The 15,509-nt window shown below is 45.9% G+C and overlaps 1 protein-coding gene across 4 annotated transcripts in view; it reads left to right on the plus strand.

Annotated features, from left to right (window-relative positions):
• WDR7 (WD repeat domain 7) overlaps positions 1-3,965 on the plus strand; it is a 374,749-nt gene extending 370,784 nt beyond the window's left edge. For all 4 annotated transcript variants that reach the window (XM_057504212.1, XM_036918525.2, XM_036918526.2 and 1 more), the window contains one exon: positions 1,211-3,965. In XM_057504212.1, the coding sequence (XP_057360195.1) occupies positions 1,211-1,414 (204 nt within the window). In that variant the 3' untranslated portion in view covers positions 1,415-3,965. The remainder of the gene's footprint in view (positions 1-1,210) is intronic.
• The last annotated feature ends 11,544 nt before the right edge of the window (positions 3,966-15,509 follow it).

Below are 15,509 nucleotides of genomic sequence, written 5' to 3' on the forward strand. Positions count from 1 at the left end.
ATTTACGCCCTCTGACACCGTCCTGCTGCTGAGAAGAGCTAGAAGAAAGGAATGGCTTATATTTTGCACTGATCCAAATGCAGAACATGATATCAGCAATAACACATTTTAAGTGTCCTAGGATTTGCCAGGGTTTCACACGTCAACCATTCATGTATGTTGGATCATAATCTGCATGCTTCCCACAAATCCTGCAATCTTCTATGAAATGAAAATTAGTGCAAAGAAAATTATTATTTCCAAGACCTCTTTCCTGATTTTCAGTATGCTTTCCATGTGATTTGTAATAGCAGGAAAGATGTATGTATATTGAAAAAATGTTAAGTAATATTTAGAATCTAAAGGATTCTTCAGACTCAGTCACTCTGATATCAGCTTGCCGAGTAACTGCCATTCAGTATTTAGCACTTTGACCTGAATGCATTGTTGTTCATGAGCCATAATTCCCACATTATTTTCCACTTATATGAATTTAAGTTAAAATTCACATCAAATCCAGAAAAGCTGCCAGAAAGCAGAAGTTACCAACTGATAAAAATGCATTGCCAATAAAGGGTTAAAGATCTTCCTTTAGCATGGCAGCAAAGCAGTGAGCCACAGATAGTGTCGAAATGCAGCTGGTTCTTCTTTTTCCCTTCAAAATAAGCTAGAACTTTCCAGAAACTGAATTTGTTTTAAGGCAGGAATGGAGGGAAGGTGTTGGTAGATGGAGATGGGAAAGGAGGTTAAGTTTTGAGCTTTGACCCCGTGACCTGCCACTGTCACTCTCTCTGCTGCTTACCTTTGCTTCATTTCCTTGAACTCGTTGTAAGTCCCAAAACTTGTTCACGGCCCTACCTTCCAAGGGATGCAGTGAGCACTGTTGTTAGAGAGTAAGGTCTAAAGTTTAAAATGTCCATAATTTCCAAATACTGGCTGAACCGTTCACATTGATGATTTAGGCCCCTAAGGCAGATTGCGGGACTTTCCTGCCGTCAAGTTCTACCCACCAAGTAATATTTCTCTGGATTTAGCCATTTCCTTTAATAGCATCAGAACAATGTCAAATACACTGAAAGGAACCCTTCAGAGGTTAAGAATAAAGTCTTAGGCGAACGTGAATAAGCATTGCGGAGGACAGAGTGACTGGAATCATGTGTCCGTCTGTGGTAGGGAAAGGGAACCGATCCTTTAAATGACACGCACACCCTCCTGTCCCACGTCCCTGCAGATGAACACCTCGCTGTTGGGAAGCATCGGCATGCTGAATTCGGCGCCGCAGCTGCGCTGCATTAAAACCTACCAGGTGCCGCCCGTGCAGCCGGCTTCGCCCGGCTCCCACAACGCCCTCAGGCTGGCCCGGCTCATCTGGACTTCCAACCGCAACGTGATCCTGATGGCCCACGACGGGAAGGAGCACCGCTTCATGGTGTAGGGCCGGGCCGCGCCCGTCCGCTGCATCCTCCCCAGTGCTGCCCGCGCCGGTGTCCTCCAGGCGCGCGGCTGAGTCTGTCACCCCTGCATGGTTCCGGGGGCAGGCTCCTGCTCGGGCCACCAGCTGTCTCATGGGCACGCGCTCACTGCTCTGCAGGACGTGGCCCTTCCGTCACTGGGTCTCTTTTCCCTGCCAGGGCGGGAGGGGAAGCCTGCGGTCCCTGGGAACGCTCCTGTCGCTTGGGGCGCCGGAAGCCTGGCAATCAGTCAACACTGTGACCGCGCCCCCACCCAGTCAGCCGTTTCCAGAGCTAACCCCTCTCTGAAGTGCTCCTTGAACCTGGTCATTGAGACATCGGGTTTTGAAGTAATGTGGCAGGCCTGATTATTGAAGTTATTTTCCTTCAAACCCTACAATTAGGGTTTCCTAAAACATACGGTTGTTTACCAAAAAAATATTCTGCGTTTACATGGTTTTTTTTTTCTAATTATCGCTAGAAAATTAGTCCAATGTCCCAGGGTTTAACCACTGCCTTCTTTATCCACACCTAACCCCTTTGAGATTAATGAGGAAATATACAAAAAAATACTTTTTTTCCCTTATGGGGAATACAGTTTCCCAGGCACCCAGACTTCTAAAATGCTCATATCCTGCTAAGTGATAGTGTAGTTAAGTAGTTCAAAATAAAAATCATCACTACTTATGATCTAGTTAAATGATTACCCGGTCATTATAACTAATCTCTTAAACAGACTTTTGTTAATAAAGAACCAAATTTGGAAGCAAGCATAGCATAAAACTAAAAAGATTTGTGCCTGTTGCTACAGATCCTTTTAAGAAAATACTTAGCCTTACCATCCAGAAACTTCACAGGTCCCATGTGTATGGTCTGTGTCAGTTATCATGTAATAGTTACAATCCAGCCTTCAAACTCCCACTGGTGAATTAAAGAAAAGCTAAGACAACATTTCTTTTAAACAAATATCAAAATTAGTAATCAGCACACACATTCAGGAGTATGTATGAAAACGTGAGGACTCTCACTTTGAGCAAACATTGCAACGAGAGTTCATCACGCTTCAGAGTAAGCTTTAACTAGGCTGCTTTCTTCTCGTTATGTCAAATTATGCTGGTTCTTGCTCATGGTAATGGGAGAGACTCCATTAAATAATACTTCGTATGAACTGCTCCTAACCAACCTTGATTGGTGTATAGTTGGGGATTTGGTCGGTCGGTTGGCTGTTGATTGGTTCGCTAGTTGGGTAGAATGGTTTACTAACTGCAAAAAGAGAAAATGACTTATTAAATTAAGAGAAACTATGTAAAGTTTGCAGAGGAACCAAAATGCTAATGACAGCATTTAATTTAAAAAGCGTAGATTGTCAGAGTTTATGTAATTTACCAAAAAGGTAGGGTCACAGTCTCAGTACAAATACATCTGCTATTTTATTGAAACTGATTTTTAAGGAGTATGTCAAATTGAGACCACTAGAATGTCTCTCTCATACTGATAGTATGAAGTATGTTATTTCCATAGATGGCAAACCTGTGCTATTCCTTGGTTTTAGACTTTTGGGTTCGTTCAAAGTGAATTTATGCCACATGCATGTATATTGTATTTATGAAGATTATATATGTAGTTTCCAAGGCAGAATAAAAGGAACTATACAGTGTAGACTTAATTTGTTTGGTGAACCTGCTGTTGTGTTCGGTGTAGATAGAGAAAACCTGAGGTAAGTGAAAGATGCACTTGTGTTTCCAGTGGGCTCCTGACTCTTTGCAACACCCAGCACATGTTTACTTTATGAACTTAAGTGGGGATTAATTTATTGTAGACTACAAAGCTGTTTTGGAATGATGAAGTGAAGATTTTTTTTAAAAAAACACCATCTTAGAGATTCTTTAAAAACAATACATTCAGTGCATTAGGGGAAAGGTGTGGGACCATTAGGCAAGCCACCAGAAATGCCCAAATGGCTCAGGGGATTTAGAAAAATGCTGTTAAGGGCCAGAAGAATGCAACGTCTGGGCTGTGGGCTTAGGCCACGAGGCTGTCACACAGGCTGTCTGCACAGCCAGCCAAAATTATTGACCCATAGAATATTATGATTCTAAAACTCTAGAGGGGATGATATTTGATGGTTAGACAGCTATCTCTAATTGTTGAACTAATATTTGCATTCTTGTTAACACAAATCTCGCCTTGGCTGTTTTGGTGATGACAGTCCCAGCCTCCATCACAGCTTAGATTCCTCAGCACTGAGGCAAACTTTCTATGATCACAGCAGTGTGTGCTTCTAGTGTTTTATTGATTTCATTGGCACTGTGTTTGGACTTGTCCTTGTAAATGTAGAGATATATGTGGCTTCATTGGTAATTTACAAGCAAAAGATGACATGATGTGACACCTGTGTGAAAATGCAATGATTGAACTGTGTACAGTGAGTGAATTGAAATATCTGCCTCTCGAGACATTTCTTGATAGATTCTATATGTGCTGAATGCCCCTGTGTACATATGTGTGTTAAATAAAACCAAACTGTACTAAAAATTGTTTTCTCATTAAAAGCGTTCACTCTTCTTAAACATTCTCAATTTAAATCCATATGCTTTCTGCTCCCCCACCCTGACCTTGACCAAATCAAGCTTTCTATTTCTGTCTAATCATTCATTTCTCTGGAGAGCTAGCTTCAGGAAAGGCAAACTTGCTCACAAAGGACACTCAAATGGTAGAGAAGGAAGTCCCCCTGCTGTGCTGCGGAAGTGGGATTGCCAGGGAAACACCCCTACTGGAAACTCAACAGCACCCCCTGTGGTTTGGGTAAGGACATTGCATGCATGTTGCTTCATCTCCACCGTAAGTTGCTTCTAAATAGACCGCTAATTGTACCACATTATATCCTGTCAGATTTGATGACATAGGTCGGCTGCCCCGGGTTGAGGGGCTGGGCTGAGATGATTACATTCATTTCATTTAATACTCAGTTTGGAGTTGAATTTGAATCCCTGAGGTAAAGGGCATAATTGGTTTTCAGAAAAAGCAGGAGTAACAAAATGGGTCTTCATTGGTCACAGGGGGTTATATGTGTCAATAGCAAATGTACATCCTTAATTTTCAGGTAAGAATACAGAACAGTTTTAATTGAGTCAATCTTCATATAATAGTATATATGTAATTTTCTTTAAGAATAGATACAAGTTAGGGGAGTTGACCGCAACATCTTGGCCCTATTCAAATGCTAGTCTCCATCCCAGGAATCGTTTTAACATCTTCTGATGACTTAAATGTATCAATACTGGGAAAAGAGGGGCAGTACCAGTTCTCTATGATTGGTGATCACATAAACTGATCAAATGTGGAAAGGGCGTGACATTAATAGGAAGGTAAAGCCAAGCTGTGCTGGGTGAACTTTCACCTTTCACCTCTCTGACTGACTGACAGAGCTGAGTGTTGAAGAAAATCAATACATTGGAGCCAGGAGGGAAATATTTCCAACCTCTAACTAGAGAATGTATTTTGACAAGGCCAAGATAATCCATGCTGCACAGGAGAAAGAGAAAAGAAGACTCATTTTTAAAGCTTGACACTTCAAGGTGTTTTTGTACAATGGTTTAGAGATCGTCAATACATACAAATACCAAAGGTCAAAAAGAAAAGCCAGAAGAATCTCAAAAATTAGATGTTCAGTTCTTTTTGCTTTTTACAAACTCAAAAAGACTACAGAGAGGTTTGTGTTTACAATTGTCGTTTAAATAAAGCAAGCTCACAATTGTGTGCTTTGAAGTTATCATCCTTCTTCCGTCAGACCTTACATTTCATACATGCAACGCTATGAATGTTGATTGCCTAAAAAGGTGTTTAGACTTCTTGTTTCTGTCCTTTTTTCCTGGACATGGATTGTTTTTTGAAAGGTTACATGGTTTTGTGCTACAATCTCAGAATCTTGTTTTTCAATTCACGTTGATCCTGCCGTGATGGCAGCATCAATCTTAGACCATCCTTCACATTTGGTTCAATCATTTGCATGAGAAAAGAGTTCATGTGCCTATGAAACTTGAATTATTTCTAGTTTCCCAAGTTCCTTTAAAGAAATTACTTACGAAAGTATTCTAATTAGTGCCCTTCTCAGTGAGAGGCATATGCAACTTAGGAGAAAGGTAAGCAATTCGCTCTGCTCTTTACCAGCAGGATTAGATCCATTCATTCTGTGGACAGATGCTTCCGTCACACAGATATAGATTCTCTTCTTTCCTACAGATAAGAAAATGAAAAAGTCACACGGTACCCGTACCTTCCAGCAAAGCTCAGAAGGACAAAGGAATCCTGAATACGCTTAAGTATCTAACCCTCTGCTTTCTCTTGTATGTGCATCAGCAGGCTTGCTGTAAACATATTCTAATTAGATGATTATTAAAATAACAGCGAAAATGCAGCCTTAATTTATATTCTTTCTTATTAGAAAGGCATAGGAAGAGCTGTCTGGAAAGATAGATCTGGCTGGAAATTTTTTATTTGTTTCTAAAGGAGGACACAGCCATCCAAGATGCCTTCCTTAATAGTCTGAGATTTCCCAGAGAAGAAACCTAGCACATGCCTGATTTGTAGTAGGCATCAATATAAATATGTATTGCATTTGGTAAATCCATGTGATTATGCCTATAAGATGCTTGCAAGAGCATCATGTTGCACTCAGTAATGTGAGCTAATATTTGTAGTGAACATATAGAAGTCCTTATTGAGCTTGGATAAACAAGATTGTAAATTATTTGTGTTCTTTGGAAAATGGTGGATTTTTGTTTTGTGTTCTCTCTATCTGGACTCCAATAATAGGACTTGATGTCTACCCAAAGGGGCCTCTCTGTGGTTCCACCTGTATTCACCAGGCTCTTTGCCATATTGCTCTGTATTACCATCTTCTCAAAAAAATTTGTAGACACTGAGGAAAGACTGAAGTATATGCCGGTGGATGGCTGTGAAGGTTATGACTAATTCCTCAAAAAGAAAGTAGGTCAGCACATTAAATCTAGGACTAATTAATTACATGACTATCTTCGAAACATACCTCTATCAAGATTGAACAAGTCTCTGCACAAAGTATGTAGAGTAGGTTTCATGCAATCAACAAAGCAAAGGAAGCTGAATGTGTAGGTTCCGCTGCCAATATCTTCTTCTTTTGACTAGTGTCAAAATGACGTAGCGCTTCAGTTTACCCAAATGTGAAATGTATTGTCTAAAACTTGACCTACCTACCCAGTGGCCCTTTAAGTTTTAGTGAAAATTTATGAATAAAGATACTGCAGTGAGATATTTTTATTCAGTAGACAAGCATCTCTTGAATCTTGGTCTACACCAAGTATATGCTCTCTATTTTCTTCTTGCTGATGAGTTTGGAATCTAGCAAAAGACCATAACCCGATGGATTAAGCGCTGAAAGCAGAGATGGGCAAAGAGTGATAAGAACGTAGGGAGTGATTCTTTCTGGCAAGGTGGTGTCCAGTGAGGCTTCACAGAGGAAGCATTTGGCCTGGGCCTTGAAGAATAAATTGAAAGTAACTGGAGGATAGAGGGAATGTTATAAGGTAGGACTTTATGGAAGTTCAAGTTGTTATATCATCTAAATGGACATAACCTACTTCAGGCTTAAAACTGACAGGACATTGGTAGGCACGACTGACAAGCTTTTACTGCAACCGCAGAAAACAAGATTCCTGGGCCAAAGGACACTGGAGATCTAGAAAGCAAACCCCCACCCCCCTACTGCCAACAATTTTTTCAGAAAGATCCTAATAAAAGACTTCTCTGCTTCATTAGTTTTCCAGATTTTGTTTAATTTAAAGAAAAAGGTTTGCTTTAAAAATAAGTGCTGCACCCTCCTTATCCTGTATTCGAGTGTGCAGACAGCATGGTGTGTTGGGTGCCTGCCTTAGCAATAGCCCAGATGCCCACCTCCACAAGTCCCATGCCAAGACAGAAGCATTTATCCCCCACTGCTAGGATTGTTAGCATCAAATAGCTCTGCAGCATCTTTGAGGCTGGCCGGCAGCCAGAGAGTGGTTGTTACCCCAAATCATGCTCCCCCCCCCTAGGGGGCAACCACCCATGCAGGAGGGCAGAATAAAGGCCCAGCCCCCAGCTCCACCTCAGGACAAAATTTGAAGGGCCCCTTCAACTCCAGAATGCCCCAGGACTGGCTGAGGCCTCACCAGACTGCACCCCTGTTCAGCCCTCCCTGCCCAGTCCTGCTCCCTTCACCTCTACTGTGCCCATCCTGAGAACATCTCTCCACCAACTTCATGTATGCAGATGGTCTTGGTCTGCATCCCAGAGAACCCAGCCTGTGACCTTTGGTACTAGGAGTGGTCCAAGAAGACAGGCTCTTGAAAAACTAAAACAGGATTTGGGAGCTTGGTCACCCACTGAGCCACTAGCAGTGTGACTCCACTAGTGGTAGATGATCATGGAGAGCTTCTGCATGCTGAGCCACGCCGGTGTTAAAATGTTCACTGTGGAGGAGCTGGGATGGCAGCTGATGGAAGGGGGTGCGCTGGAGTGTGCGTTGCAGCAGGCATTTGAGAGGCAATGCAAAGCAGAGATTATAAGACATGAACGTGGATGACTATTGCTGGGCACACTGGGAAAAGACAAAATCTGTGGATGATATATCACCCATTAAAGGCAAAATGAAGCCAGAGAGACCCTTTGGCTGCATCTAAAGAGAGCCTCATCTCCTGCAGCCAAGTATGAGCTGAGGACCGGGCCCAGGACTTGCTCTGTGAAGCAGAGCTCCAGAAAGGGCTGAAGTCGCAGCCTCCAGAGGTCTGCTACCCCACGGTCAGAGCTCTGGCTGGGGCGGAGGGCGCTCTCTGGGTTGATGCCTGAACCTGAATCCCCAGGTTCTGCTGAGTCCTCCCTGGTTGCCCAAGCAGCCCGTTCCTCCCTCTGTAAGGCCAGTGCCCGCCTCTGCCTGAGGATGATGCAGAGGCCTCACCCTCTAAAACAGCGCGGGCCCCCCTCTGCCTCTTCTCCAGCCATCAGGCCCATCAGCTGGGGTTAAGACACAACAGAAGCTGCGCAAGTGCCGGGCCTGCCTAGAGCGGAGAAGGACTCCACCCCAACAGAGCTGTAGGGCCAGGCCCATGAGAGCCCACGGGAACTGGGAGGATGGTGGGACTGGATTCTCAGGGCGCTGGTCAAGGGGCAACAGAATGTAAAGTGAGACGGGGGACAGTTTATTGATAGGGGATTGAACACCCTGGCAGAGACCCAGGGACAGGTTCTCACCTGCTGCTCAGCTTGCAGCAAATGATGGTGACGTGAAGTCCAGAGGAAATGCCAGGACTGTCAGGGCAGGTATGGAGGAAAGAACCAAAAAGCCTGGAGTGGTGGGATCACTGGGGCAGATGTGATACCAAGACCGGAAACGCACCAGATGACCGCTCTGCGAGAGGCCAGCGGACACTGCGTTTACAAGCGGAGAGGACAGTGCTGGTGAGAAGGGCCCGCGTTGCTGCAGGCTGGGACTGAGGTACCAGACGCAGCTGTAGGACTGGGCCCTTGGCGATGGGCGGGGTGGGGGATGCCAGGATCCTGAGATAACAGAGATCCGATGGGGGATTACCAGCAGGGTGGGAGTGCTAGCCACAGGGGCCTCTGCTGCAGAGATGTTTGGAAATGATTAATAAAATACGTTATCCCCGGGGTAACCAGCAGCAGTTCAATTTTCCAACCCAAGGAAATCAAGAATGGGTAACAGGAGGCTGAAGGCAGCACCCCACCGAGAAGTCAAACTCCCTTGCCTTGTCTGCAGACCTGAGGGGCATGGTTACCAGAGGCACATACCCCTCGTGTACAAGGACCGGGCCAGCCCATAGTAAGCACCCTAGGTTAGCAGAGGGTCTTGCCAAGGGGGAGGGGATTCTAGAATGGAGAGTAGAGGAGGGAGACGCTGGGTATCAGAGCTGGCTTCACACCCCAGAGCTGGTTTTGTCCCCACTAGTATTTCTCTTGCAAGTTCCCTCCAGGATCCGGGAACAGCTGCTCCCAGAATTTACTCAAAGCAAGTGGATCTGAGTGAGGCAAAGGGTGACTGCCGAGGATGCTGGCTGACGAGGTACCGGGCGGTGGGCAGTGGGCATCTCTCAGTCGAGTCCTTCTCCAGGAAGTGCCTGGGGTGGAAACGAGCCACTTTTCTGAAGACCACACACCCCAACCAGAGGCAGCTGCATCTGATATCCAGTTTAGGGAGTACAAAACTCAACCCTCCTTGCCTCAGTCTGACGCCCCCAGGGGACCCCCTGCTCCCCAGCTCCCAGTGCAGCCGGCTGAGGCCTCTCTTGCCAGCGCACCTCAGCCCAGCTTCTCCCTCTGCCCTTGCACTTCCCCCTCCCGGGTGTGTCCTGGGAGCACTTCTCATACGCCTCCTTCCAGAAAGCCTGTCTCACGGTCTCCTTCCCAGGAAGTGAACCGCCTAGGTCCAATCCGCCACTTACCAGCTAAATAACTCTCCCTGTGCCCCCGCTTCCTCCTGTGCCACATGGAGTGCTGATCGCACCCACCTCGTGGGCTTGTTATAAGGACCAGAAGAGAAGAGAGTTAGTATATATAGAACCCTTAGAACGGTGTCTGACACATAGTAAATATTCAATAAATGCTAACTACACTGTAATTATCATCTAAAGTTTCAATTATGAGATAATACAGGTCTTCAGTTTTCTTCCTGCTGCTATGTTAAAGGAAAATATGTTTTTCCACTAATTGTTTTCCTGTGTTTTATTTCTTTCTTCAACCCAGATCAAAGTGCTCACTTTTAAAAAGTGAGGGGAAAGGTGGAGGGAACCTGACATTTCTGGGTATTTATTTTGTCCTAGACATTTTACTAGCTGCATTTTTTATTCCATTTTATTCTTAATCCTAAAAGCCGTGAATTATTATCTCCCTTTCACAGATGAAAAAAATTGCAGGTCACATAAGAGAAATGACCAAGATCACACAACTGGTAAAAGGCATAGCCAGTATTTGAAACCTAGACTCTGTCACCAAGGCCCAGCCTTCCCTGTCCCTCCAGGGTCCCTTGAAGGACAGGAGGAGGAGCTGGCAGTCCAGCCAACCCTTTTAGAAGCTGAAGGAAATGTCTGAGAACAGAAAAGAGGTTTTGGTCCATTTAAGCCATTAAAGCCATTCATTCTTTCCTTGGGATTTATGGCCATTGTGCCAGATTTTAAAAGGACAGAATTATGTTGACTCCCTGTCGCTGATGATCTTGTTCCAGGAAGTACTGGAATAGATGGGAATTTTCTAGAGCAAACCAGAACACACCACTCTACTCACATCCTGAGCCTCAGATTTCCAGGCTGTGACTCCATGCTGCACAAATCTCAGGTCTCTTTCCTAATGAGTCAAGGGGCCCTCTTGAAGGGTCCAGACGTAATTTCCTGTCCCTTTATTACCAAAACATTTGCTCATGTGTCACCTCCTTCCTCCTGCTCCCTCACATTTAGCTTTCTGCTTGTTGTTTCCAAACATTTTAGAGGAAAGGGGTGGATGAGGCTTCTAGAGAGCATCGGTGTCGCTGCAGTTTACCATTCAGTTTGGCCGCACATTCCTTAACAGCGGGAGCAGGGGTGAATTAGAGAGTCCTGGTTACCTGGCCCAGGGAAACCCATCCTGGGTGCTAGGAAAGACCAGTCGTATCTCTATTCTGAGCAGAATGTACTGCCTGTATCCTTGAATGAAAGAATTTGAAGGACTTTACTGAGACCATGTTGGGTGTTTGCTTTATATGATTTTATGTAAGCCTCTCAAAAATCCTATGAGTTAGTTTACATTCTATAGGTTAGAAAACTGATACACTAGCAGGTTAAGTAACCGACCTATGGTAGCACAGCTAGTTAGTTAGAGGTGGAGCTAGGATTCAAATCCAGGTGCCCTTCCCTCCCTATCAATGGATAGTATGTTCAAAGCCAGTTTTATAGCAGCTGAAGAGACGCACTTCATTCTCATACTGACCTCAGTAACAACCAAGGACCTCAGAATTCAATCTTCAATTATTTATTCCGCAATGACTCATTGAATGCCTATTATTTTCCAGGCATTTCTAGATAGGGCTAAATTAATACAGCCCAGGCAGTCACCGCTTATGCACCTCAGAAGCTATCTAGCTAATGTAGTCTGTTTTGTGTAGCCATTACACACACACACACGCCCTTCCCTCTGATGGTCTTAGAGCAATTCTCAGTGGTTGTCCTCAGCCAGCACCACTCATCCCAGTATCTGGCGCCAGGCTGAGTTCTTAAGGGGCAATGCTGAGTGGCAAAATGCATCCATGAAGGAAGGAGTGGACAGCTAGTTCATGGCACAGCCAGGAGCACACCTGGCCAGGTGTTGTCACCTGCACTATTTGGTGAGCTGGCCCAGAGCTTCCTTAGGTCACCTGAGGCACGAGAAGGAGTGGAGCGGGAGACAGGGCGAGAGGCCTCCCCACCCCAGCAGGCCCCTGGATCTCCGTCCTTTGTCCAAGACGAGAAGAGGGGGGAAAATGGTTTTGATAAATCTCAGGTTGACCATTGGTATAGAGCAGGGTTGACGCCCCACAGCCCATGGGCCACATCCACCCTGCCACGTGTTTTTGTGCAGTGCTTGAGCTAAGATGCTCTTCACAGACCAACACTAACAACTGATTTGATGATAGGGAGTGTTGTGAACCCCAGTTTAGTGAAATATTATCCCTCCCAGAAAAAGAATTTCAATTTTTTCATTAGTAGACCTGTATTATAAACATATTGCATTTAATTATCATTATATTTTGAGTGTCATCAATAGGAAATTTGTGGGTATTTTCCTCTTTTGTTATAGAAGAACCTAGGTAATATTTACAGTTTTGCCTTTTGGTTACAAGGCCTAAAATTTTTACTCTCTGGACCTTTACAGGAAGAGGTGGCCGACCCCTGAGCTGGAGCTGTCCCACTCGCAGTGCGGTTCAGGCCCCACCCCACACCTCCTGGGTCAGAACCTGTGTCTGGCAGGCGCCCCAGGTGGTAGGTGACACATTACACCAGAGAGGCGCTGTGCTGGAGTCTCTGCAGGAATCTCACAGGAGTTACTGATAGTTCCACTAGATTCCAGCTTGCAACTGGACTGGGGCTTGGAATGGACACTGCCACCCAAGGTCACGTGGGGCGGAAGCCCACCTCCAGCCCTGGGGGGCTGCTCCTCTGGGAAATGCCCCCATGCTGGGCACCAACAGCATGGCAGGCAGAGGCCGGAGCCCAGGCCCTGATCCTGCAGAGGAAACTTCTTCCCTCCCTGAGGCCTTCACGTTCCCACCTGTATGATAAGGTTCGGAGACTGACATCAGAAGTCCAGCTTTATACGTGGCTTATTTTTGGTCTGTTTCTTTTTGTCTTTGGGGTTGACAGGATGATCACCTCCTTGACAACGGCAGGTTGTGATGAAAAAGACAGGACAGGAGCCAGGAAAAGCTTCAGATGAGAGCAGCGTGTTGAGGTGCTGGATTCAGGACTTCACATGGAGCACGTCCTGTGAGGTTACTCTTTCTGGTTCTATTCTACTTCACAAAAGAGAAAGTGCTGAGGAATCAGATTTGGGGACCTCTGCATCCCTGGGTCCTGGTGGTTTAATTGTTTCTGATCGACTCCATTGAGTCAGAACGTCAGGACTGTAACAAATTCACCCGTTCAGCTTACGTTGATCGATCACCCTCGGTGCTCAGCATTTAGGAGGCACCAGAGATGCAACAGTGAAACAAAACACAGCTCCTGCCCTGCTGGGGCTTGCATGCTGGCAGACGAGGCTGATGTTAAGTAGACCTATAAGCAAAAAGGGAAGAGGTTGAAGAATGTTCTAGGCTAAGAGAAAAGCATGTGCAAAAGAAAAAGCATGTGCCAGAAGGGAGCATGGCTCTTTGGAGGAACAACTACAACCAGAAGCCAGTGTGGCTGAGGGAGAAATGTGGGCGGTAGGAAGAGGGGAAGATGAGGTGAGGGGCAGCTTGTAAGAGGGGTCAGGCCACACAGGGCCTCCTGGCCTAGCAAGGGTTGCCGAGGGTGGGGTGTTTAGCAGGAAGAGGGCATGACAGGATCTCTATTTTGGAGAGACTGTTGGCTGACGTGAGGTTGGAGAGAAGTGAGAATAAGGAAGGAGAGCCCATCAGGAGGCCACTGCCCAGCTGCAGAGCACAGATGAAGCCAGGCCATTCCTCCCAGTGTCGGAAGGAGACTGGGCCGCAGAGAAGGCAGTGGGGCAGAGACAGAGCCCTGGGTTGGGAAGGCCCCACCACCAAGGCCCCACCTAGAAGGCTGGACTTGGTGACCCAAGGGAATAGTACTGCAGCCTCATGGGACACTGCCCCAAAATGCTGTGTGGCCTTGAGCAAGGTGCTTCACCTCTCTGTGCCCCCATGTCTTTCCCTGAAAATGAAAAAATTCAACTAGATAATCTCGGTGGAGGGTGACCATAGAATTTATTGTCCTAACCAGGCCACTTGAGAGTGAAAGGGGGAACAGTTAATTATTCCACGAGGACAGCAGGCAGGACCAAGTTAGTCCTGGAAACCAGACCCTCTATGCTCCTGACCCGTGTCCTGCTCCCAGTTCAGTGCTCTGTCTCTTGTCTCTAGTTCTCAAAGACTGAGAGCTGAAGCAGACCCATGTGTAAGCAGAAGAGCACGGATTCAGAGTTCCCGGTGAATCAGACCCTTGGCTGAGACCCCCTGGAGACTCATTTTGCTCCCCTGATGCATTGTTTTTTCTCCATGCACATTCAACACTATTCGCAGGTGGTCGAAGGAGGCCCCGTTTCCACCCATGGAGGCTGGAGCCTCTAGTAAATGCAGGGGCTGGCAGGGCCGCCGTCTGTGTCTGGCTGCTGATGGCGCCATGGCACTGGGGCACTGAGGGCACACGGAGGCAGGTGGTGCCAGAGTGGCCCCAGAGTGGGACTCCTGCCCACATGCAACTTGGGTTCAGGTCCCTCACAGGCTGTTAAATGTTTTATAAGGAATAATAGTTCTTGATATTAAGTGAAAGCCAGTTGACCTTAGTGGGCAAAGCAAATAGGATTTGGAAATAGGAGATTCGGGTCCAAGTTTCACGGTCATACACCACTCACCAGCTGGTGACCCTGGACAAGTCCCTTACCTCTCTGATCCCCGGTTTCCTCACCAGTCGGAACAGATAATGCTACTATCTTGAGAGACTGTAATTAGGATAAAATCAAACCAATAATATAAAAGTATTTAGTAAATGGTAAAGTTTTTTTAAACTTGCTGCTTTGAAATGACTTCAGACTTGTAAAAAAGTTGCAGAGAGAATTCCCACGTGCCCTTCCTCAGCATCCCCAAACATGAACATCTGACATCACCATAGTTCAGTGACCAGAATCCATAGGGCAAAACTGAACACCCCCATTAAACTGAGCTACAGGCTTTGAGTTTCACAAAATGTCCTAACAAACGTTTTTTTCCTGGCCCGGGATCTGGCCCGGGGTCTCCAGTTGTGATGCCTTTCTCAGCTCTTCCGATCCTTGGCAGGCCCTCCGCCTTCCTTTGTCCTCCGTGACCTCAATGCTTTTGAAGAGTACAGGTATTTTGTGGACTGTGCCAGATTTGGGTTTGCCTGATGTTTCCCTTGCACTAGGCTCTTCCCCTGAATAGATGTGGGAACCTCTTTGGGTCTCAGTTTCCCAGTAAATAAAGTGGGAATAATAAAACGGACCCGCGGCCGTGAGGGGCTCAGCGACACAGCGCTTGTCAATGACCTGGCACAGGCCTGGCCCACAGGAGGAGCTGAAACAGCATAGCTGGGTGTAATGTCCTCATACGTGCCTGTCACTGTTAATATATCTCAGATCTCACAGACAGAGATGCATGATTCCACCATATACTGCAGGGCGCCTCACAGCAGAAGGCGTTTGAGAAACAGTCGGATGATTTGGCTCTGTTATCCTGCTATAACTTTGTGTTTGGAAATTCGTTAAGAATTCATTTTGATGAATCCCAAATGCATGCACCATGAAAAGCAATTAGCATTAATAGTGTAAAAGAAGGAGATCAATAGATAGATTCATTTTTAAACTGTA

This window comes from Manis pentadactyla, chromosome 6 (assembly GCF_030020395.1).
Source record: "Manis pentadactyla isolate mManPen7 chromosome 6, mManPen7.hap1, whole genome shotgun sequence".
Classification (NCBI taxonomy): domain Eukaryota; kingdom Metazoa; phylum Chordata; class Mammalia; order Pholidota; family Manidae; genus Manis; species Manis pentadactyla.